Raw genomic sequence first — 23953 nt, 5'->3', positions numbered from 1 at the left:
CTCCTCCATGAAGCAACAATTTCACTGTTTTGCCGTTACTTGCTTCTCTGATCCCCACTCTGTAATCCCCCTGAGAACAGACAACCTGTCCTGTTCTCTTTGGACCATCAGCACATGCTGGGGACTCAGTGTATGTGTTGTGTGGCCTAATTAATTAGTAACTAATTTCTGTGTGCACTGGACGAGTGCCTTCTGGATACCTTGGGGCATCCACCAATTGTTCCCCATCAGGAAACCCTTGCGTGTAACCATGCAGGTTAGTACTGATAACAGCCGGACTTAGTTCATTTTCCTTTCTAGGAGAAGTGCCTTTTCCTGCCAAGTCATTGAAGTTCAATAAAATGATGATGAGTCAGAGAATTTGTCCCCTCCGGCAGGTGAGGTCCCAGGAAGGGCTGGGGGTGTGAGGCAGAGAAGTTATGGGTTGAATTGTGTCTCCCTGAAATTCTTATGTCGAGGTCCTAACCCTGCTAGGGCCTCAGACTGTGACCTTATTTGGAAATAGGGTTGTTGCAGATGTAATTTGTTAAGATGAGGACATACTGGAGTTGGTGGGCCCCTAATTCAATATAACTGGTGTCCATATAAAAAGGGGAGGTTTGACACAGAGACACGCATACAGGGAGAACACCATGTAAAGCCTAACGTTATGCTGCTACAAGCCAGGGAACTACCAGAAGCTGCAAGAGGGACCTGGAGCACATCCTTCCTTAGTACCTTCAGAGGGAAGCCCTTGATCTTGGACTTCTAGCTTCCAGAACTGTGAGACAATAAACTTCTGTTGCTTTAGCCTCCCAGTCTGTTGACCTTTGTTACAGCAGCCCTGGGAAACTCACATAGGAGTGTGGGAGCTGGATTTTTATAGTTCCTGGCCATCTGGTTAGCTATTTCCATTACTTCTGTCACAGTCTGTGCGGTGATTCACTTTTCCTTAGGAAAACAGTCCCTGAGTGCTGTGGTACTCTGTGCAGACGTCGATAACACTGGCACAGAGCAGCAGTTACAAGAGAAGCTGGACATCCATATTTCTAGATGAAACCTGTTGTCTTTTAAATGTCGGAAACAAAATATTTTAAAACAAGGGGCTGACCAAATAAAATGCCTCTGCAAGGCCACCTGATGTCAACCTTTGCGTTAATGGAATCCTGTTTTCAGGTTTTGTGAAAGGAGGAAAACGTAGGCGAGGAACTGGCAGGATAATAATTGAAGGGCCCGCATCCGTTAAGCACGGTGTGAGCGCTTTACTGACGCTTTCTCCTTTAGTCCTCACATAGTAAGTGAGGTGTGTTCTGAGACTGTCCTCCTACTATAGTTGAGGAAACTGAGTCACAGAGGGGCTCACGACCTCGTCCAAGGTCCCACAGCTAGGTGGTGCCAAGACCTCAGCCCACAGCTGGCTGGTCCCAGAGCACACGCGCCTTCAGTTCCACAGCAGACTGCCTCCTATTCTAGTGGGAGAAACTTCAGGGCTGGCTCTGGGACATGGCCACAAGCCTGGGAAGACTCGTTTGTTGCCGAGATGGACACAGGAGGTTCTGTCTCTAGTGCCTGGTAAGGAAAGGGGCTCCACGCACACTGAGCAGAGTGCAGAACCAACAAGGCATGCCGCAGCTCTGAGGCTGCCTGTGAGGGCCTGCTCCTCCAGAGGTCCTCTGTGTCAATCACAGCTCGTAACCTGGCAACAGAGTAACTGTTGTTCTAGCTGGTGACACTATTCCCCAACAAGGTGTGGCAATCACATAGTGGAGGCAACTGTGTAATGCTCGCCACTGCCAGCTGTACTTGAGCTCCCCTCAGCTGCTCAGCTGTTGTGGTTTGGGGTGATACCAAGACTTTGGTGAATGTAGGGTGAGCTCAACAGGAGAGCAGGGCCACGAAGGTGGGGCTCGGGTGTGACTGCTCACAGCAGGGAATGGCTAATTGCTAGGCTGAGTGGGAAGAAGCTGTTTCTTACACTGTCTTGGCTTAGGTTGCAGCTGAGGTCATCCTGGGACATTTGTGGTGTCCCAGGGATATATAATAGGCACACTATTGGGGGCTGCCCAGCTCTTGAGTCTCTCTTTTCTAGAAACTACTGCCCTTCCCCATGCTCAGGCATCAATTAGGAGCTATGTTTACAAGACATCATGGCCCCCTCCCTTACTATACTGGACTGCACCAAGGGCGGCCTCCTGCTCAAGCCCGGCCAATCAGAGACCATTGGGATTTTTGGAGAGAGAACAGGGGACACAGCCACATGAACTGAGATGCATAGGAAACACGTCTTCAGAACAAGACGAGTGTCACAAAGATGAGAACGAAAATCCTCTTGGCTTCTGAAGGCCTCCCAGGCTCCAGTCCTTTCTGAGACCAGCTGCCTCTTCCATCCAGACTATGCAGTGCGCATTTTGCTTTACCTACGTGAGTTGCTGACTGTTACCAGTGATCAAAGGGGTTCCCGCTAGTGGAGTGGGTTTAGGGTGGGTCCTTCAGGGCTTCCGGCCGGTTCCTGGTTGGGGACCTGCTGCAGGCTGGTGTGGGTTTGCTGTCTGGGTCTCTCTGCCCTGGCAGGGGAGGAGGAGAGGGAGTCAGTGATGAGGTCAGGGCTAGTGAGAGCCTCCCAGCTTACTATTTCTAGACCCACCTTACAGATGAGGAACCAGACACAAAGCTATTGGCCCAAGGCCACACAGCCAACAACTGGTGGAGCTGGGCTCTGAGACAATGTGTGTCCTGCGTCAACCCAAGGACAGGGAGGCCGCAAAAGAGCTCCTGCATTCAAGTGACCAGCAGAAGCCAGCAGGGCAGGTGTCGACATGTATTGCCTACTGAAACGACTTGCTTCTCATGCTGTCAGGTCAGGGCTGATGATTAAGTTTTTTTGTGCCCAGCCACAGCTTCTGTCAGCCTCCCCAAAACATTTTTTTTTCCTTCAAACCAAGGAACTGTGACAGGTCCCAAGTTACAAACCAGCTCTCAAAAGACAAAAGCAGGGCCCTAGGCGTTTTCCTTCAAGCTCCTGATGACTCCACCTTCCTGAGACAGCCTGCAGATGCTGGAGAAGCCCCAGGATGATCTGGTGCCTGAGACGTAAGATGTCCTCCTCAGACTCTTGTGCTCCTCTAGCAAGGTCTTGGTGGCCTCTATGAAGTCTTCCAAGTCAGAAACGGTCAGGAAATTCAGGATCTTACTCATTTTTCTCAGAAGGATCCGGATCTTCTGAGCCGTTGAACCGAACTCCATCTCCAGGATTTCTTTCTTCTTCATTTCACTCAGGAACTCCGGGCTTATGAACTGTGGGAATTCATCGAAGGCTGGGTGAAGGTCAGTGCCGCGCAGACACCCAGCTCCCCCACCCCTGGATGGGGCCCCTGTGGCCAGAACCAAGTATTCCCTGGAAACTTCAGTTTCCACAGCAAATCTGTGCTCCCAGCCCAGCCACTGGCAACCATCTGCTGCTTCCTCTCACACACTCACGTGGCCTGTGCCTGTGGCCACATGGGCTGTGGTGATGTGAGCAGAGGCCACATCCCAGCCTGACCCCAAACCAAAGGGTTGCCAGCTCCTGGGCCCTGGTGAGGCCCGCCTTCCAAAGGCTGTGCCCTGCCGGGGGCGTCCGCCTTCTCCCCATGGATTCGCAATCACGGGGTAGACTGAGGCCCTAGGGCAGCTGGGAGACTGCAGTGTCTAGCGCATGCCCCTCTTCCAGCTCAGGCTCCCCGGACTGTGTCTGGGTTTTGTCAGGATGAGGTATTGCCCCAGTGAGGCCACCTCTAGGCCAACTCCTGCCTCGGTTTGCAGCCTACAAAAGGCCAAGCAGAGGGTCTCCTGGAGGGGGAAATACTAATGGGTAATACCACTATGTTCTATTTCTATGAGGTATCCAGCTTATGAAATGTTTTCACACACAGTGTCTTATTTAAGCCTTACAACAACGTTGTGTCCATTTTACAGACGACAACGGGCTCCGAGAGAGCAAGAGGCCTGCCTGGTATTGCACAGGAAGTGGAGAGGCGTGGAACAGCGTGGTTCTTCCCAGCGCGCCCCAGCTGCCTGGCCTGGGCAGACCCTGCTGACGCTGTGCCCGGCTCTTCTCTCCCTCCTTTGACTCTGACTGCTTCCATTTGTTCTGATTTGCTTCATTTGGGGCCCACCCTCCACTGACACAGATTCCCGGGGCTCTCTGCCCACGCCAGCCCTTCACCATCCCTTTCTGAGCACTGACTTCCTTTCCTGGCCCTCCTGCCTTGGTGGAACCCCACCATCACTCGAAGGCCAGTGGGGCAGCTCTTCACGCCCTCTCCACCCCAGCTGCCCCCTTAGCTTGTCACCGCTGGGCAGGGGAAGAGTGGACAACTTGCGGACAGTCGAGTGTAAGCAGAGGTTGGCTGCTCTGGGAAATCCAGGAGTGGGTAAGGAGGTTGGGACGTCATTATCAAGCCCGTAGAATTGTAGGCCTTGTCAGGCAAGGGGACCTAGGGTGACCAGCCCTCCGAATCTGCTTGGAACTCTCCCAGTTTTAGCACTCAAAGTCTCATGTTCTGGAAAACCCCTCAGTCCTGGACAAACTGGGGTGGTTGGTCACCCTAAACCTACCACACTCCCTCCTCTCCTCCCAAATACTATTCATACAGCTTAATTTTGCCAGAGTCTGCTGTTTGGCTGCTTCCTCCATCAACCTACTTCTCCATCTGCCTTGCCTCCTGGGAGACATGTCCGTCTGTCCGTCTCCTCACACAGTCCTGCTTTGCGAGGGCTCGAATGCCTCTCTGTTGGGGGTGTAAGTGGAGCCTTCCAGGGAATGGGGAAGGGGAGCAGGAACAAGAACAGGGTCTTGTGTAGGTCTCAGTGGGGGCCAAGGACACCCTTAATCCTCTCCTTGACTCTGGTCCCCGGGAAGCGTCCCAGGAGCCCATCCTCTTGGCTCTCACAATCAGAACTCCTGCATCCACATTCACCATTGTAGTGGGTTGAATTGTGGCGCCCAAAAGATATGTCCAAGGCCTAATCCCCAGTACCTGTGAATGTGACCATATTTGGAAATAGGGTCTTGGCTGAGGTCATCCTGGACTTAGGGTGAGCCCTAAATCCAATGTCTGGGGTCCTTGTAAGAGGGAGATTTGATACACAGAGAGACACAGAGGAGAAGGCCACGAGAAGATAGAGGCAGAGATGGGAGAGATGCTGCCACAAGCCAAGGAATGCTCGGAGCCCCGAAGCTGGGGAGGCATTTTCCCTTAGAGCCTTTGGAGGGTGTGGCCCAACTGACACCTTGATTTCAGACTTCCGGCCTCAGAATTGTGAGAGAAACGATCCCTATTGTTTTAAGCCCCGCGTTAGTGGTAATTTGTCACGGCAGCCCTGACTGAGAATCACGGCTACTACTTTCTTGTCTGGACTAGGCAGTGCCCCTCAAACATCCAGGGGGTCATTTGTTTTGAGATGAGTGTGTCTGGAGAGGAGAGAAGAGGACACCAATGGCAGGGCTGGGGACCCAGATTTCCCCCTTGTTTCTGGCCCTGCCATCTGACAGGGCTGTTGTGAGTGTCAGGTGACATAACGCATGTTGACATCTTTGTTTTTTTGGTCCTGCTCATGGTCGAGCTCTTTGAGGCTGTCAGTTTCCTCAGAGCCAAATCTCACTGTGCTTGGAAGCTAAATGAACGCCTTTGTGAATGGTTAATGAAGGCAGCCTTGTTTTCCTATGCGTTGGAATGATGCAGAATGTGGCCCAGAGGCCGGGGGCATGGACTGGTCTCCGCAGGCAGTGGCCTGTGTGCAGGTGGGCACCTGCCTGGCGAGGCTATGGGGAGTTGAGACCTTACCTTGTACTTGGTACCCAGGTTCAAGCAAACGTGCTTCTTTGGGTAGATGAAGTGGAAGATGATCTTTTCCTGGCTCCTTATTTGTACCTTGATGTACCGGTTGATTTTCAAAGAGATGGACCGGAACGGGGGTGCGTGGACGTGGAGGCCCAGATCCCACCAGTTCCAGGCCAACTGGCGTTTGTTTTGTGGGAAGTAGTAGCACAGGGTTTGGCTCAGGTTCAACCTAGAGCAAGAAGGCATCAGGCAGCCACAGCGCTTGGCCCTGGGGCTAAGGGGCAGAGCCTCTCTGTGGCCACTCAGGCCTGCCCCTCCTCTCCCTCCCTCCTTCCTCTCTGGCTCACAAAGAGGCTGATAGGGGCTTGGCAGGTGGGAGTTCCAGTATGGAGGGTGAACCATATTGGAACTTCTTCAGCCCTGACCGTGTCCATGTTCAGTCTCCTCTTGTGCCCCCATTCTCTCCTTTCAGTCCCTGGGTCACACGAGCTCTTTACCTCGTCACGGCTTTGCTATGCTGTTCCCTCTGCCTGGAATGGTCTTCCCACCCTGCATGGCATGGCTGGCTCCGCTTACCTGTCAGGTCTCAGCTTAAATGCTGCCTCCTCAGAGAAGCCCTGTCCTGACCAGTCCCTCCGATTCCCTATATGAGTCACCGTCTCGTCCCTTGTTATTTTCCTCCTTATAATTTACTGCTATATGCAGTTGATTCTTGTTATCCGTGGTAGTTAGGTTCTATAACATCACCTCAAACACAGAGTTAGTTAATGGATACTGACGTATATATGTCTATATCTCTCCAACATAGATAATCTTAAAGCCTAAAAACAACAAATCGTGGAAGATTCCAACTGGCCCCAGAGCTGGAGCTTCTTGCACTATGCTGCCCTGCTCCCTCCCATCTCCATCCTCTGGTCACCTCTGTAGGAGCTGAAGCCAGAAGGTGGCATGTGGCCTTGTTTAGCCTTAGCCGGGAGTGTGTGCATTAAGAGACTCAAAATTTTCACTACTCTGTGCATGTCCGTGACTCCATGTACATATAAATGTACCTATTTCCCCGGGAGCAGTGAGTTCAGTATTTGCTCATTAAGCGTTCACAGCAACTCTATACATTGATAACTACTGCAAATCATGACAATTGGCTGTACTTGTTTATCATCTGTTCACCGCCGCTAAAATGGAAAGGCAAGTGTGGTCCCGGCGGGCAGCGTTCCCTGATGAAATCCTGCTGCCCAGAGCTGTGCCTGGCTCCCAGGTAACCAGGAGTCAGATGAGTGAGGGCGGATGGGTTTCTCCTTCATCCAGCCCAGGCCCCACTCTCCTCTGAGCTGTTCTTTCTTGGTGTTTCAAACCCACCATGTCTCTCTGGCCCTGGCTTCTGCTTTTTGAACCCCACCAGGGCTCTCCCCAGACTCTGTGCTGTTGGGGCAGTGACTTCCCTCGGGGATCGAATGCAGAGGGGAAGAGAATCTGAGACCCGGGCTAGTCAGAAGGAAGGTTTGGGGAGCCTGGATCACTCGGGCCATGGACCAGGTCTCGCCCGGGCTGTTCAGGGGCCTTGTAGGTCAGCGAAGGGTAGCCTTGTTCACCTCCAATAAGGGGAACCTCCTAGTCACTCCCAAATCCTAGATTCTCCTGCTGTCCCCATTGCCCATGGAACAAAGTGCCAACTCCTAAGTCCCTTCACCATCGGGCTGCAGCCTGTCCAAACTCATTCCTCTACTTAGACAAGAGGCTGCAAGCACGAACACAAATTAAAAACCTGGGCTCTGGAGCCAGGATCTCTAGGTTCTAAGCCCAGCTCTGACGCTTGTAAGCTGCGTGACCTTGGGCCAGTCACTTAGGCTCTCTATGCTTCAGTTCTAACTGGAAAATGCAGATAATAATAGTACTTTATTCATAGGGCTGTTGTGAAGATTAAATGCCCACACATAGCAATAACTTGGCAACATTAGAATTTTCTTATTATCATCGATGGAGAGGAGGGGAGGGAGCAGAATCTTCTCTCACTCTGCAGGGGAGCGGATCCCTGCCAGCTTCTAACCCGTTAAATGGCTCCCATCAGAGTTCTCACACTAGGCCCTCCCTCTCCCCCGTGTCAGAGGTCCGCCCCTGCCCAGGGGACCGTCTCTGAGCTAAGGCTCCCTCAGGAAAAGGGGGTGTAGAACACCCAGAAATGTCTGAATCTGAAAGATCCTCCTCAGGGGTGTAAAGACCCCAAACTGTGGAACAGGTGGAACCCACCCACCAGGGACCCAAGTTCAGGCCGGTCTGGGGCCCCTATCGTGTGGGACCCCTGAAGCCTGGTGGGAAGCCTGGTCTGAGATTCCTCCCGTGTGAGGCCTGGAGGTTGGGAGTGATGCTGGGGTTTAGTTTCCACACACCCAGCAAGCTCCAGCTGTGCCTTCTGCCTTCCCCGAGGAGACGGAAATCAAAAAGGACCCAGGGAATGTCCAGTGCTTGAAACAGCTTGGCTCGGGATCCTTCCCAGGGCCTGTGGTGCAATGGAGGAGCCCTCTGTCAGCGCGGACATGGGGCTGGAACTCGGGGAGCAGCCATGGAAATTTCTGGCCGGGATTAGGGTCTGCGGGCCCTGGTGGAGCAGCTTGGTGCTCCCAAATGACCTGGAGGGTCTTTTCCACAAAACCATTCTCCCAGTGACAGCAGGACTCCAGTTCTGACGATGAATTGCCTCAGGCACCAAGTCCTTCTGCTATGGGATCACGTTTTTCTCTGGTGTCACTGCCCCTGGGGAAGGAACCAGCTCGGGGGTGGGGGAGCCCATTCTGCCCTGCGGTATGACTTTTGGGGGTTTAGGGGAACGTACACAGGGACAGTCCCTCTCTCATCCAGGTCTCCGTTGCCTGAAATGCCATCAGTAGAGCCATCTTCCTTTGGTTTAAGCCAAACTAGAGCACGACCCAGGTAAGACGAAATTGCCCTTGGGGGAGACAGTACAGAAAGGTTTGGCAACTAACTGTTTACAGTTGAGGTGGAGAGGCTGCTGAGAGCAAGCGAGCAGCAGGCCTGTGGGCAGAGGGGCCAGGGCCTGCCAGGGGAATGAGGGGCAGGAGCTCTTCTCTTCTGCCATTGAGCAGGCTTGTCCAGCACCAGGAAGGAACGGCAAGAAAAAAATGACAGTGACACTGTGGGGATAGGAGTTGGGGGCTCTCCTGCTGTGGGGGCAGCTGGGGAGCAAGGAGGGAAAGGCAGGGGCTGCCTGGTGGGAGGGCAGAGGGGCAGGCCAGTGAGGTCTCCCTGGGGGTGTCCTTGGCCTTGACCCACAGCCCTGTAGACAGGATGCTGCATGGGCCATTTGTCGAGATTTGTGAGGCCCACTCTGAGCCTAACTGGTTTGCTTTCAGCACTGGACAGGCTCCTAGTTCTAAGCTGCCCCCATTTTCTCCAGTGGTGGAGGAGCTCCGGGTTGGAAGGGAAAGCCACCAGTATGCCTCTCGCTCTTGAAAACCCACTGGTCATGAAGTGGTGAGTACAGTTTCGGAAAAACTTCCAAGGCAAGAAGAAAGACAGCAGGTCTCAAGGAGAGAGATGGGAGCTGAGAAGTTAGGGGCCCCTGGACCATGAAGAGGCTATGAGGCCTGGAAGCAAAGCTGCTCTGGGGAAGAGAGATTGAACCACTGGTCACTGCCGTCTGCCAGGACAGGACATCTGGGCTCATTTCCTCAAGAAGTTGAGGCTTTCCTGGAATCCCAGCAACCGTCTGGGGTGTCAGCGCAACAGCCATCCACTCCTGACCAGAGGGGAGGACTGCGGACTGGGGGTAGCTCTCTGTGGATTTTGATGAGGGCACAGATGGATTCTCTCAGTCTCCTGTCTTTATCTTAAGACCCTGAGTGAGTGCCACAGACGGGGCAGTGGAGGGCATGCTGACCTGGGCTCCCACAGCCAGCTGACCCACATGATCATCTGGGAAGCTTTCAAAGAATGAAGACCTTCAGCCCTACCCCAGACCAACTGAGTGAGAAGCTTGAGGGTAGGAGTCAGCCCTTCCCCAGCTCTGAGCATCATCCTGCCCCTTGGGTTTTAACGGCTTGAGATTCAGGGATAAGATGGGGTGTCTCTTGCATACTTTGATAATTTTTAAAAAACGCTTTATTTTAGGCTGAGACAAGATGTCATAAAACTACTTGCCTGTAGCTTTATGTATGGCTCAGGGCAAGTGAGCCATCATATTCTCTGAGCCTAAGTTTCCTTATCAGTAGATTTCCCCAAGGTCTCTCTCCTGGCCCTAAAATTAAGCGTGAGCAGGAAAGGAGACTCACTATATGTAGCCAGATATCGCTTGAGACAATTAACTGAGTTTCTTGCCCCGCTCCTGGTGCTTCTGCCATCTAGTACCTTCTTCTACCTTTCAGACATCATCTTCTACACAAAGGGCCCTCACGGAGGACAAATATCTCTGAGAACAAGTAGTCAACTAGGAAATGACGTTGAAGAAACTCAAAGAATATTTAAGAAAACAGTCTTAAAAATCAATGCCTGGAGACCGAGAATACTTTTTGGAATTAGAAAAAAAAAAAATTGGGGGGCTGGCCCCGTGGCCGAGCGGTTAAGTTCGCGCGCTCCGCTGCAGGCGTCCCAGTGTTTCGTTGGTTCGAATCCTGGGCGCGGACATGACACTGCTCATCAAACCACGCTGAGGCAGCGTCCCACATGCCACAACTAGAAGGACCCACATCGAAGAATATACAACTATGTACCGGGGGGCTTTGGGGAGAAAAAGGAAAAAATAAAAATCAATTAAAAAAAAAAATTGGGCTTTGACTACCAAGAAGAAAGAAAGTATAAAGTTGATCCAAGGTAATATGCATTTCCCTCTCCATGACCACTTAGAATGGAAGGGGAGGAGGAAATCCTGAAAAGAGAGTGTGCTCACCCCAGAGAGATGGAGAAAAATTTTGAAGTGACTGAATTACTTTGAATCACTAGGATGAAGTTTCCCCCCATTACCAGAAATGGGAACTTAAAATGAAGTTCGGGTACAATAAAATATTTAGAAGCTGCATTTTTGTGTACAATACATGTGTCCCCAAAACACTTACCACACCCTCTTCTCCGAGGCCCCCAGAACTGGGTCTTTCCAAGGTAATTCTCATGAGGTTCGACTCTCAAGAAGTGCAGAGGAGAGGAAGCCAGTAGGAGCGGTCGCTGTGAGTGTGTGGTTGCTCTTTCACCCATGGGGAAGCAATGGTGCAATAAGGACAGTGTGCCTTCTCTGAGGTCAAGGACTTGTCTTACTGGTCCATCATGATACCCATCTCCCCGTTTCCAACATGTGTGAGTCGGATGAATGAATTCACAAGGGAATAAAGACACAGACTTACCCAGTGAGGGGGAAGGCTGTGTAGACTGGGAGTCAAACCTTAACCACACTGCCTCTGCATGGGGAGGATGGTTTGGGACTCACGACCCAAGCTTACCGGATTTCTCTGTTTTCATCATAGAAGGTGGCATGGCCAGAGCTGCTGACAAGAGCCCGAACATACTTTTCTTTACTGTCTTCCAGAATGATGTATGTGAACACTGTCTCTTTCGTGCTGAGGACAAGCATAGCCAGGTTTCCTGATGGGTAACTGGGAGATGGTTAAGGCACAAGCAGTCCCTTGGGACCCCTGGACAAGGCAGAGCCCTTTGGAGGACACAGGCCTCAGTAAAACACATGCCTCAACCCCGAATCACAGACATTTTAGGTGCCATATGTGTCAATATGAGTATACCCGTTCTCCAGTGGATACTATATCTGGCCTGATCCGTCAGGAAAGAGAATTTGGAAGACTTTCTCACTGGGGTAGAGAATTAATTTTCCATCACCTTTATGTACCTGGAAAGAAGAGACAAGCCTATGGAAAGTGCACGGTGCTGATGGTCCCAGTTCAGAGCACGGTGTTGGCACTAGAGTACTTGGGACTTGTCTACTGACTTTCTGTTGCCCACATGCCACCCTACCCATCACTACCACACCATCTCCACCATCAGCTTCCTGGGGAATCTGAAGAGGAAACCTCTCAGGGCTTCAGTACTTGTCCATGTGATGAGGAGGCTGAAATGGATTACTGTGTGTGTGTAGATTTTAAACTATCTTTCAGTCTCTCTAATGGTTATTGGTTACATGCGTTTCCTAGGGTTGCCATAACAAAGTACCATAAACTGGGCAGTCTACACCTGCAGCCATTGATTCTCTCACAGTTGTGGAGGCCGTAGGTCTGAGATCAAGGTGTCAGCAGGGTGGATTCTTTCCGGAGGCTCTGAGGAAGCATCTCTTCCACGTCTCTCTCCTGGCTTTTGGTGATGGCCCTCGATCCTTGTTCCTTGGCTTATTCGTGCATCACTCCAATCTCCACCTCCGTGTTCACCTGGCTTCTCCCTGTCTCTGTGTCTTCACGTGGCCGTCTTCTTATGAGGACACCAGACATTGGATTAGGGGCCCACTGCATTCCAGTATGACCTCATCCTAACTAACTACATCCTCAAAGGCCAGTTTTCCAAATAAGGTCACGTTCTGCGGCACTGGGGGTTAGGACTTGAACATATCTTTTTGGGAGGACACAGTTCAACCCATAACGTAGGTATTTTCAGGTTTTTAATTTCTTCTTTAATCAGTTTTGGTGAGTTATATTTTTCTAGGAAATTGTTCATTTTTTGTAATTTTTCAAATTTGTCATAAAAATTTTGTCATATAATGTTTAAAAAAATCCTCCACTATCTCTGTAGTTGTGTCCTCATCTTCATTCTTTATATTATTAATACCTTCTTCCTTTTTTTTCTGGATCAAACTTGTCTGATGATTTGCCTATTTTACTAGTCTTTTCAAAGAACCAGCTTTTGGTTTATTTATTCTATTATTTCCTTGTTTTCTAGTGTATCAATTTCTGTTCTTATTATTGATATACTTCTACTTTCTGTGGGTTTCTATATTACTCTATTTTATTTTTGTAATTATTTGAGTTGAATGTTGAGCTCATTGGTTTTCATCTTTCTTCTTCTTCATGGTCCCCTTCCTCTTCCTTCTTCTTTCATATAAACATTTAAAGCTATAACATTTGTCTCAAAATATTCTTTCAACTGTTTCCCACAAGTGAAGATACTTACCTTTCATTCCATTCTAAGTATTTTCAAATTTCCAATATGATTTATTCTTTGACACAGAAACTATTTACAAGTGTGTTTTTAAATTTGCAAATGTACGTGCTTTTGGTTGTGCTATTATTATTACTAATTAGAAAGTGTTGGGGTAAGAGGGCACAGTCTCTACGATATCAGCTCTTCAGTGTTCACTGAGACTTGTTGTGTGGCCTGGTGTGTGATCAATTATTGGAGCTGTTTCACGGGCCCTTGAAAAGGATGCATGTCCTCCAGCTGTCTCGTGTCCCCAGGGGTGTAGAACCCGGGCCTCTGGATTAACAGGACTCTCTGTTCTCTTCTTCCCACCCCTCCCTTCCAAGCACCCCCACCTCACCACACCCTGCTCACACTCTCACTCTTTTGGTTTTTCCGTTTCTATTTCAGGTATTGATTATTCCCTTACTTTCTGACACACTCTTCTTTGTGTTTAAAAGGACGCTTTTTACATTTCATCTAAATTTCCCGGGTGTTTGTAGCAGGAAGACTCTTCAGGTCATCTACAATCCCACATTCCTCTAATCAGGAGTAAGATCAGTGGTTTTCAAACTATTATTTTTCTTTGTGAGGAAAATTTGCCCTGAGCTAACATCTGTTGCCAATCTTCCTTTTTTTTTTTTTTGTTTTCTTTGAGGAAGATTAGCTCTGCGCTAACATCTGTGCCAATCTTCCTCTACTTTGTACGTGGGACGCCTCACAGCATGGCTGTGTAGGTCTGCACCCAGGATCTGAACCTGTGAACCCAAGCTGCCGAACCGGAGCATGTGGAACTTTAACCACTCAGCCACAGGTCCGGCCCTTCAAACTATTATTTTTCCAGTCGAAGCATCCCTTGTTCAAGAAAGCTTACAGCAGAATGCCCAAATCTAAGACAATAAAAGAAAGAGATGCACCTCTGTGTGGGGAGGGGCTGCTGTGGGCTCTCTAGGTCACAGCCTTTAAATGCCCAGGAAGCTGGGTGTCCAGCGAACACCACTTTGCAAGGTGATGCTCACTGTGTTGCCGACACATTGGGAGCTCTTTCTCCACACCAGCACTGCGTTAAACGCTTTCCTTGCACAACACAATGACCCCCAAAAGTAGCACTATTTCAGAGAGGTTAAAAGACTTACCCAAAGTTATCTGGTGAGAGGAGAGCCAGACTCCAGCAATCAGCTCCCCTCCTTCCCCTGTAAGGCCTGCGGGCTTGTCTGTGGAAACATGCTGCCTCCCATCATTAAGCTCCCAGGTACCTCGCGCATTCAGTCTATAAATCTTGCTCTTTTGTTTTTTTAACCTAAAAAAGTGCTTTGTAAGGACATCCATGCTTGATTTGTTTTTGAAGGCTTGTAAGAAACTTCTAGATATTGCTCATGGGAGAGGATATTTGTATTTTAGGTCCTCTTTTCAAAAGGCACCTGAAAGCCAGACTTTGTCAAGATGCTTTCTGCTTCTCAAATTCACTTGTCATGTCATGATATTTTCCTAAAGATAAACACTCCATGGTAAAGGAAGAGCTCGGACACAGAGGGGGAGATGTCCCATTTTCTCTCACTGGGAAATAGATAATCAATGGCACATCTCAAAGCCTACCTCTCATCATCATTTGCTTGGGGACAGAGGATGAGGTTAAGCAACAACAGATAAGAAAGGAGACTACATCTCTGGCCCGTCCTTCAGTTCTACTGGGGAGAAGAGAGCACCTCACAGGCAGGACCCTGAGCTGTGCGATAGCTGCCACCTGTCCGTGAGATCGCCCTGCTGCCGTCTGTCTGGGAGCAATCCTGGACTGCTGTGGAGCTGCTGGCTCCCGGGCTGGCTGGGCTGGATTCTGCCTGAGCATCAGCACACATTCATGAACAGTGCTACCTGATTCAGCAAACTATTTGGAATTGATTGCCCATTTATAAAAACCAAAACACAAGCAAATGTCCCACTCCTCTTGGGCCTTTTGGGCAGCCCGATGTGGATGGTGGGTTATGAAGGATCCTCTGGTTAGAGATCTGGGTGAAAACCTTCCCCTGGGAGGATGTTCAAGATTGGTTGGGGGACAGAGAACACAGGAGCAACAGAGCCAAGGCAGGACAAGGCAGAGAGTGTGGGAAGAAGGGGGAGTTCACCAGGCTGATTGGAGCAAGAAACCAAGTAAGGTTTCATTAATGGATTGGGGGGAGGCCAGGGGAATGAGAGAGCCGAAAGCCTTCTCTGAGGGCTGCCAACACCCTTATCACTCATTGTCTGTTATGACCTGGAGCATCCCCTGACTCTCCCTTAACCCCTCTGTCCATAGGAGTTCTGACTGGTCCCACTGACTTCCCTTCCACATGCAGGCTCAAGAGGTGAGGGGACACTGAACTTCCATTCCTTCTCTGGAGGCTGAAAGAGTTCACACCTTGGTTGACAGTGTCAGTTTCTGGTTCTCTTTCATTTCTGCCACAAGTGAGGCCACGCTCATCATTTTAAGACTTTTCTTTTTAGGAATATTAGCCCTGAGCTAACATCTGCCACAAATCCTCCTCTTTTTGCTGAGAAAGACTGGCCCTGAGCTAACATCCGTGCCCATCTTCCTCTACTTTATATGTGGGATGGCTGTCACAGCATGGCTTGACAAGTGGTGCGTAGATCTGCACGTGGGATCCGAACTGGCGAACCCCGGGCCACTGAAGTGGAACCTGCGAACTTAGCCCCTGCGCTACGAGGCTGGCCTCCATCATTTTAAGATTTTTGATTGCTTTGCTACTTAGTGCAAACTGTTTGCATTTTCCTCTGGACACACAGCAGGAGTACACTTCCCAGCCCTCTTGCATCTAAATAGGATCATGTGACTTGTTTTGGTTAGCGGAATTTAAGCCGGGACCCTGTTTTCACTTCCTGTCCATGCAATTGGACACAAAGAACTCCAAGATGGTGGAGACCCATGATGAAAGAGCCCAGATCTCTGAGAGCCAGCCTTAAAGAGAGCCATTCAAAGAGCTATGAGATTCAAATCAGACATGACTGAGCAAGAAACATGCATTTGATAGCTTTGGGAATTGTTAGTTTCAGCAGCTAATTAGCATTGCCCTGACTAATGTGGGCTCTATGTCCATGCGACAGTCATTTCAATTTTTCTGGTTCTCATTTCAATTGTAAAGTGAAAATAATGATACCACACTTACCCCCCATGACTGTCGGGAAAAGCTAAGTTTACGTTATATGTGGAAGTGCTTTCTAACCTGCACGGTGTTACATGATGTGAGTTTCCATTAGCCTTCTTGTGTTCTCCAATTTAGTAAATGAGAACATTGCATTTACTCAGCTGCTCAGGCCAAAATTCTTAGATTCATCCTTTTGTCTTCTCTTTCTCTCACACCTCATCTCCAATTCAACAGGGGGCCCTCTTGAGTCTTCCTTCAAAGAATATCCCAAATCGGCCTTCTCACCACCTCTACTGCCACCACCCCAGTAGAGATGCTCATTGTCTCTCACTTGAATTGATGCCCTGGGCTCCCAGCTGGATTTTATGCCTTTATTCTTACCCCCTTAAACCTATTCTCCACACAGCAGGCAGAAAGATCCTTCCAGAGCATAAGTCATATGATGTTCCTCCCCTGCTCTAGACCCTCCAATGACGTCACATCATCCTTAGGATAAAATCCAAAGTCTTACTATGACCCACAAGGCTCTACCTGATCTCGGCATCCAAGCACATTCCCTATCCCTCTCTCACTTGCTCATAGCTGTCCTTGAGGCAAAGGCCTCAGGGCTTTTGCACTTGTTGTGCTGCCCAGCGTGGCCTTCCCCTAGGTATCCACAGGGCTCACCCCCTCATTTTATGCACACCTAGCCTCGAATAGCATGTCCTTGACTGCTCTGCAGGTATGAGAGCAACTCCTCTCTCAGCGCAAGAACTCAAGAGCTCCTTACACTGCCTTTCCCCCATGGCACCCAGCAAGACCTGACATAGCAGTGAACAGTACTTTTGTATATTGACTGTCTCTTCAACCAGAACATAAGTTCCAGGGGCACAGGGCCTTTGTTTTGTTTATCCTTGGATCTCCAGCACCGAGAAGAGGGCCTGGGGCATAGCGGGTTCTAATATCTATTTACAGAAGGCATGAAGTCTATCACGTCTTTCTAATTCCCGCCTCAAGGCCCCTTTGTTGAGCTCCGGACCTGATTAGTAGCTCACTCTGAATGACTCTAATATCTTGAGGCTAGTTTTCACTCATGACTTTATAGTGTCCATCTTTATAAATACACCGTGTGATGGATTTTTAAAAATAGGCTTTGCTTTCCAGAACAGGTCACAGCAAAATTGAGCGGAAAGTACAGAGATTTCCTTAAAACCCCCGTCCCCGCAAACGTACACAGCCTCCTCCGTTATCAACATCCCAAAGCATAACATACATTCTTACAGTCAATGAACTTACACTGGCACATCATTATCACCCAAAGTCCATAGTTTACACTGGGGTTCACTCTTGGTGTCGTACATTCTATGTGTTTAGACAAATGTATAATGACATGTATCCATCACTACAGTATCAGACAGAGTATTTTCACTGCCCTAAAAATCCTCTATGCTCCGCCCATTCATCCCTCCACCCCAACCCCTGGCAACCACTGATCTTTTCGCTGTCTCCATAGTTTTGCCTTTTCCAGAATGTCATATAGCTGGAATCATACAGTATGTAGCCTTTTCAGATTGTCTTCCTTGACTCTCTATATTGGATATATTGGATACATTTTTCTTGTTTGTATTCACATTGTGTATTGGTCCTGACAGCTCCCTGATGGTCTGTACATGTCTCACTTGAGCCAAAAAAACCTACACAAAGTAAAAATGCCAGTGCATGGCCTCACTTACCTTAGTCTCGACCTTTACCCATTCTGTATCTACTTCTAATTTCTTCTTATGACGAACAACACGATTAGTCTTTTTGACTTCTCTCACAGGCTCCTTGACTTGTGCTGGCTGACTCAATAAACGAAATGTGATAGTCTCTGCAGCTTTGGTGTTGAGTAGGACTTTAGTAGAAAAGAGAAAGAAAACTTAGATCTATTTCTCTTAAGGTGCCTGAGGGTTTAAGATATGGGCCATATTCCCCCAAGTAAAGGAGGCTGCCAGGGAGTAGAAAGAGCAAGCCTTTGGAGAGAGACATGTAGGGGCTGAATTTCCAGCTCTCTCATTTTCTTTCGTTGAACACACATTTATCACGGGCCTACAGTGTGCCAGCCCAGTGTTGGATGCTAGATACCATGGTGAAGACCACCCAGTCCAGAGATGTGAGGAGTGTGTGTGGGGGAACATGCCAGCCACATGCCAATAACAAGCATGGCTGCTAATTCTGTTAACTGAAAACTTAGGCTATCGTGGGGAGTTGTTAAAAAAAGGAAACAGATCTTAAACATGTTATTTTAACTTAAAACATAAATGTGTATGAGCGTACCATTTTTAAACGCAGGGCAAGGTCTTTCCTTTGTGTGTGGTCTGATGATGGGCTCTGTGATCACTTTTGCTCAAACCACATTCATAATTTATTATCTATAATTTTCAGTCTTGGCGAGTTCTAAATAGTCTGAATGCAGAATTACAAACTTTAAAAAATTTTTCTATATATTCTCCAATCTTTTATGTATGTTTTGGTCCACATCTAGTTCAAAGAAATTTTTTTTAAAGCTATTTTCTTATTGAGTTTTCTTAAAGCATTCAATTTAGTTTTCATAGCAAGAACGTCTCTTTTTATCTTCATTTCTGTTCATTTTAGTAACAGTTGAATTTTGGAACTAAACTACCATGGACAAACTAGGGACAATGCTCGCTCCCAGTGACTCTGGGTCGGTGTCTGACAATCAGCGGGAGCAGCCGTGGCTGGAGCAGTGAGGAGGGACTTCCAGCTGGTCAGTATCAGCCAGGACACTCTTCACGGTAAAAGGCGGCTGGGTCTCTCAACAACTAGTTTAGGGGGAGGTCAGTTAAGAGAGCTTAGTTGTTTCACCATTGGGGGTCAACACAGTGTTGGAAGAGGTCATGGAGAGGACGTGACCGCTAGTTGACTGCGATTGGAGGCTGCTCAGCTTTCCCCTGTCCTTGGAATGTACGTTCTCCCCACCGTGACCACGGTGAGAGCTGTTTTCAAGGATGCAGCCTGGAGAATAATGTGTTGTTGAGACCATCTGGACTGAATATGTGACTGAAGCCAGGCAGGGCCTCTAGATAAACTTGAAGATGCTGGCGAGTGGGTGCGGAGACCTCCTTGTCCTGTGGCCACCCAAGAGAAGCCTCCTATGTCAGTCCCCTTGCTTCGGAAGCCTGCCCCTTACCAATCTGGAGTGGTCTGCCTGTTCCTCGGTTTCTCCTTGCCCTCTGAGTACGGGGGCCAGTTTTAAATTTCACCGGGCTAACTCCTGAGTTTGCAAACCAACACACAGGGTGCCATGGAGCTCCCTGGAGGGAACTCAACCCGTCCTGGAGGTTGAGGGGAACTTCTCATGGAAGTTAAGTCTCTAAAGTGCAAGGGGGAGTTCCCAGCATAAGGACTGTATGGTTGAAGGCTGGAGTGGGAACGGGCTAGTGGTGCCAGGTGACTCAGGAGAGCAGGCAGGGCTAGTTCATTCCTTTATTCACTCACTCAGGAAAGATCTACTGTGCACCTGTGTGCCAAGAACTACCCTAGGTATCAGGGATGCCATGGTCCCTGCCGTCCATTCTAGCAGGGGAAATAGATGCTGAAGAAGTGAACAGATAAAAGTGTCCTACACCAGATGGCTAGGAATGCTCTGAAGAAAAATTAAGCAGGGTGAGAAGGATGGAAAATGCTGTGCATGCTCGTGTGCATGAGTATGTGCACACACAGGTTTATAAAGAGCAGTGGAGAGACTATTTCTGAGAAAGTGACATTTAAGCAGAGACCCAAATAAAGTGAGGGAGTAAGCCGCAAGGATGTGGCAGAGAGGACTGCCCTAGGCGGAGGAACAGCAAGTACACAGGCCCTGTGGCCGTGGATGCCTGGCCTATTGATGAATAACAAAAAAGCCAGTGTGTCTGGAGAGGAAAAAAGGAAGGCCTTCTAAATTGCAGGAGGAATAGGGGCATTTTCCTGGAGGCAATGGAGGGCCAATGAAGAGTTTTAAAAAGATTATGGTGGAAACAATGTGAAGAAAAGACTGAGAGAGGAGAAAATGGGAGTCCGGGAGACAAAGGAGATCTTCCAGGGGAGAGAGGAAGGTTCTGAGGGGGTGTCAGTGAGAATGCAGAGAGGGTGGGATGGGGTCAGGGAGGAGAATCAAGGACCACGGCACTTCTGAGGAGCTCCAGAGGCCACTAATCAGAGCTCCGAGAGGGAGCTTTTCCTCAGGAAGGCGAGGAGAGAGAGGCGGGCAGGGGCAGGGGCGCTTGGAGATCTCTGTAAGAAGTGTGGGAGCGAGTCTCAGTCTCCCTCTGAGGAGCACCTTCTGCAGGGCTAGCTTACAGAATCGTCATGATTTGTCAGAGAGGAAAAGCTGAAGTGAGCCCAGCCTCTGTTCCTGAGCACCAATTAGAAATTAAGAGCGTGCATTTCTGAAATGGCAGTGATAAAAGAGGACCTCTATATGCTCATTTCTTTTCCCTGTCAGAATGCTAAAATCACAGACATTCTGGTTTGTGTTGCACGTTGGCTCTGCCTTTATTAGTGGGAGGCTTTAGGCTGCTTTTCTTTTCTTTTTTTTTTTGAGGAAGATTAGCCCTGAGCTAACATCTGCTGCCAATCCTCCTCTTTTTGCTGAGGAAGACTGGCCCTGAGCTAACATCTGTGCCCATCTTCCTCTACTTTACATGTGGGACACCTACGACAGCATGGCTTGCCAAGTGGTGCCATGTCCGTACCCGGGATCTGAACCGGGGAACCCCAGGCCGCTGAAGTGGAACGTGGGCACTTAACCACTACGCCAGCAGGCCAGCCCCGAAATGTTACCTTTTTTATATAAAAAAGTTCAAACCTTCTAGGCTTCAGTTGTCCAGAAAGGCAGGGAGTGGGCAGGGGTGGTGGTGAGGCACTATGGGGAATCTGGCCCTATCAAATTCCACTCTCCAGTTGGAAGTTCTACCCTGGGCATGGGACAGTAGAGTGTCCTGAAAGGCCACAATTTCCCAAAAGGTGCAAAAAAATCATGCATGCCTACATCTTTTCAAAGAACACTTATTGAGTGCCTACTGCATGCCTTGCTGAAGTGCCAAGGAATGAAAGACACAGGTGTCTTCAGCCCAGAGGGAACAGAAATATAGGCAGTGACAAGTATAGCATAATAAGTGTATTAGACATTTGTTGCTGTGTTTTTGGCTGCTAAGCATGAAGCCCCCTCCTTGTTTTGGGGGTACCACATTGTGTGAGTCTTGGTGGGAGGCAGGGCCCTCTCGCTATAGAAACTGAAAGTGGTGATTCCTTCTTCTCCCTGCACTAACTCCAACGAGGACATGAGACCTAGGCTGAGAAGCCTCCCACTTTTTCTTCTCCAGTCACACTAGCCTTTCGTTGTTCATTGAACATGCCAATGGCATGAATACTAGTTTTGTCCTGAGAGGTCTTGGGCAGAGTGTGGCTCATGTGCACACAATAGCTGGGTGATCTCAGGCAAGTCACTTAGCCTTTCTGAGCCTTAGTTTCTTTATCCTACTTCACATGATTATGAAGATTAATTTGAATCAGAGAGTGCATATGAAAGTACTTAGCCCCTAGCAGTTATTCCATAAGAGTTAGGTCAGGGGCATAAATTGGTATTAGGGGACTGGAGCACTGTCTTAGGAGGGAATCTGAGGCCGCCTTGGCTCAGCAAGAAAAAGTATCATGACTGATTAGCTATGTCTGCCATGGGTATGGTTGCCAATTCTATGTTTGTTGGATCCAGTAACCTGAAAGATGTTCCATATGGTGGTTTTGAATTTCTGAATCAAGTAGCCTGATAGGTTAAGCTCTTGGTCCAAGTTTTTCATGATTAGACCCTAAAACTGGCAACCTCCATGACTGGGAAATCTGAACAGCTGGACCTCAAAAGCCTTCAGTATCTGGTAAAAGGGCTCTTTCTTTCCCAAACTCTGTGTTAATAATGACTTCTTAGAGCCCCTCAAATCTACAATGATACCTTCCCGTGTGGTCCCATGGCATCCCCTCCCCACCACAGTGGTGACCATTCTATATGCAAACTCTCTGCTTCCTTGTCTATCCTCCCCACCCCTACCCATCCACCCCACCACCCCCACCAAAGGAGGAGCCCGTTAAGGTCCCAGACTGTGTCCATCTTGCTCGGTATTTCATCCCTGGCTGCTGGGACCTTACTAGCTCAGCAGGTGCTCAAGTGAGGGGACAGGGGTTTCTGCCTCCTTTATGGTACACGGCAGAAGGTGAGAGGCAGCGAGACTCACACAGAAGAGCCAGTCACACGATGGAAATGGTAGAGGGGTCCTTACTTTCACGTTTCTTCATAAACCAGGTGAATATTTCTCTGTATTTTTCAAAATTTTTCTTCAACCTAAAAGTAATGTGAATTACCTTTAAAAGCTGGGACTAACTTCACATTTACATGTGTAGACAGTGCTAGAGCCCGCTCAGTCTTTTTCATAGATGGAAAGTTGGGCTGATGGCTCTGCTTTTGGACCCAGTTTTTCTGAAAGCCACACTAAGGCACAGCTTTTCAAAATAATCAAGACCTTAACCCTCTCTCAAGTCAATATAAAAAGCGAGTCACCCTGGCCTTCCAATAGCTTGGACCGTTCTACTCCCAAACAAGGGTGGACGCCAGGGGCAGCTGCGTTCCCTGGTTCTCAGATCAGAGCCCCTTTGAAAGGGAATTCACGAGAAAGAGTGAGCTTCCAGGGCTTAACTGGATCTGAGAAGGCCTTTGATGTGACAGATTTTGAGTTCTCAGTTCAGATTCCTCGGAGAGAGGATAATAATTTAACCCTGAGTAACCCCAGGAAGCAAATACCCTTGGCTGGAAAGGGCTGAGCTGTTTTACCTGGAAGTTAGTGGAGGTTTACTATTTATATTTTAGAGGCAACAGTGGAACTTGAGAATGAGCTCTTCATGGCCTGTCTGTACCAAACGTTATTTGCTTTATTTGCAAAGCTTTGAATGAAATTGAAGCGGTTACCGAGCTTACTATCACCTGTGAAAGAATGAGGACCGAGGAGTGGGTGGGATGAGGCTGTCCCGCAGGCTGAGAGCAGGATGTCAAATGTATGCAAGAGTTAAATTCCCAGGAGGGGATCCAGCCAGAGGCATCCAATGTCCTTTTGGGAAGCTTCTCCCCTTGGCCCTTTGCCCACCTTTGCAACCTGGTGGAATCCTTACCAGCTAGCTCCTCAACGGCAGAGACTCTGGGGTACACACTACTGTATAGACCAGCATGCAGTAGATCGGCACACGGTAGGTGCTCAGGAAATATTTGTTGAGTGCAATCAGGTTGGAATGAGCCTCCAACAAAGGCTTAAATGGGAAGGAATGGGGGAAATGTCACATATGAGGCTGGATCACTCACCAGGATGTTATTCAGTGTTTGTTTCTGCAGTTGTATAAGGGTCTGATAGCTTGGATGTTCTTTGTGTTCTGCTCTGTGTATTTCGCCTTCCCCTTTCCTAGAGAAACTTTGGGGGTTTCTGGCCCCTGGACTCTTACTGAGTCCAGAGCAGAAGTTGCTGGCAGTCAGTTTCTTTTCCTGATCTTTGTGAAAGCCTCAATTTGCCAAGGAGGTTATGCAGGGCATCCCCCACCCCCACAGCCTGTTCCTTGGTCCCACTGCTGAGTGTCTGCAACGGACCCATGGGAGGCCTGAATACGCACCTCGCTCGCCAAGGTTTCTGACAGCAGGATAAATGAAAACCGGGGCTCCCGTGAATCATGGGCCGGGTGTACGAACGGGGTTCTAGAACATTTTGTGACTTAGGACCATGCCAACTAGAAAGACTCAGTACCAGCAAGAGTCTGTGATTTCCCACTCCAAATAGGGTCTCTGGCCACAACTCCCAGGTCAGTGAAGCCTGTGGCTGTTCCCCTCCAGGGAGCATGGAAAAGCAT

At 49.0% G+C, this 23953-nt stretch overlaps 1 protein-coding gene and 1 long non-coding RNA gene across 8 annotated transcripts in view; one reads left to right on the top strand and one right to left on the bottom strand.

The window, feature by feature from the left end:
- Positions 1–2783: 2783 nt before the first annotated feature.
- The window catches only part of ERICH6B (glutamate rich 6B), a 64244-nt gene continuing 43074 nt past the window's right edge, over positions 2784–23953 (bottom strand). For all 7 annotated transcript variants that reach the window (XM_005601235.4, XM_070239762.1, XM_070239761.1 and 4 more), the window contains 6 exons: positions 22348–22409; positions 17770–17930; positions 11558–11643; positions 11243–11395; positions 5805–6030; positions 2784–3273 (listed from right to left, as the gene is read on the bottom strand). In XM_005601235.4, coding sequence (XP_005601292.1) covers positions 2977–3273; positions 5805–6030; positions 11243–11395; positions 11558–11643; positions 17770–17930; positions 22348–22409 — 985 coding nt within the window. In that variant the 3' untranslated portion in view covers positions 2784–2976. The remainder of the gene's footprint in view (positions 3274–5804; positions 6031–11242; positions 11396–11557; positions 11644–17769; positions 17931–22347; positions 22410–23953) is intronic.
- Positions 3028–6861, top strand: LOC138918404 (uncharacterized). The gene is made up of 2 exons (XR_011427773.1): positions 3028–3303; positions 3934–6861. It is a non-coding gene; the product is annotated as an uncharacterized lncRNA (long non-coding RNA).

The sequence above is a fragment of the Equus caballus genome, chromosome 17 (assembly GCF_041296265.1).
Source record: "Equus caballus isolate H_3958 breed thoroughbred chromosome 17, TB-T2T, whole genome shotgun sequence".
Taxonomy (NCBI): Eukaryota; Metazoa; Chordata; class Mammalia; order Perissodactyla; family Equidae; genus Equus; species Equus caballus.
The sequence above is the reverse complement of the archived record's forward strand: the minus strand, read 5'-3'. Positions and strand labels throughout refer to the sequence as shown.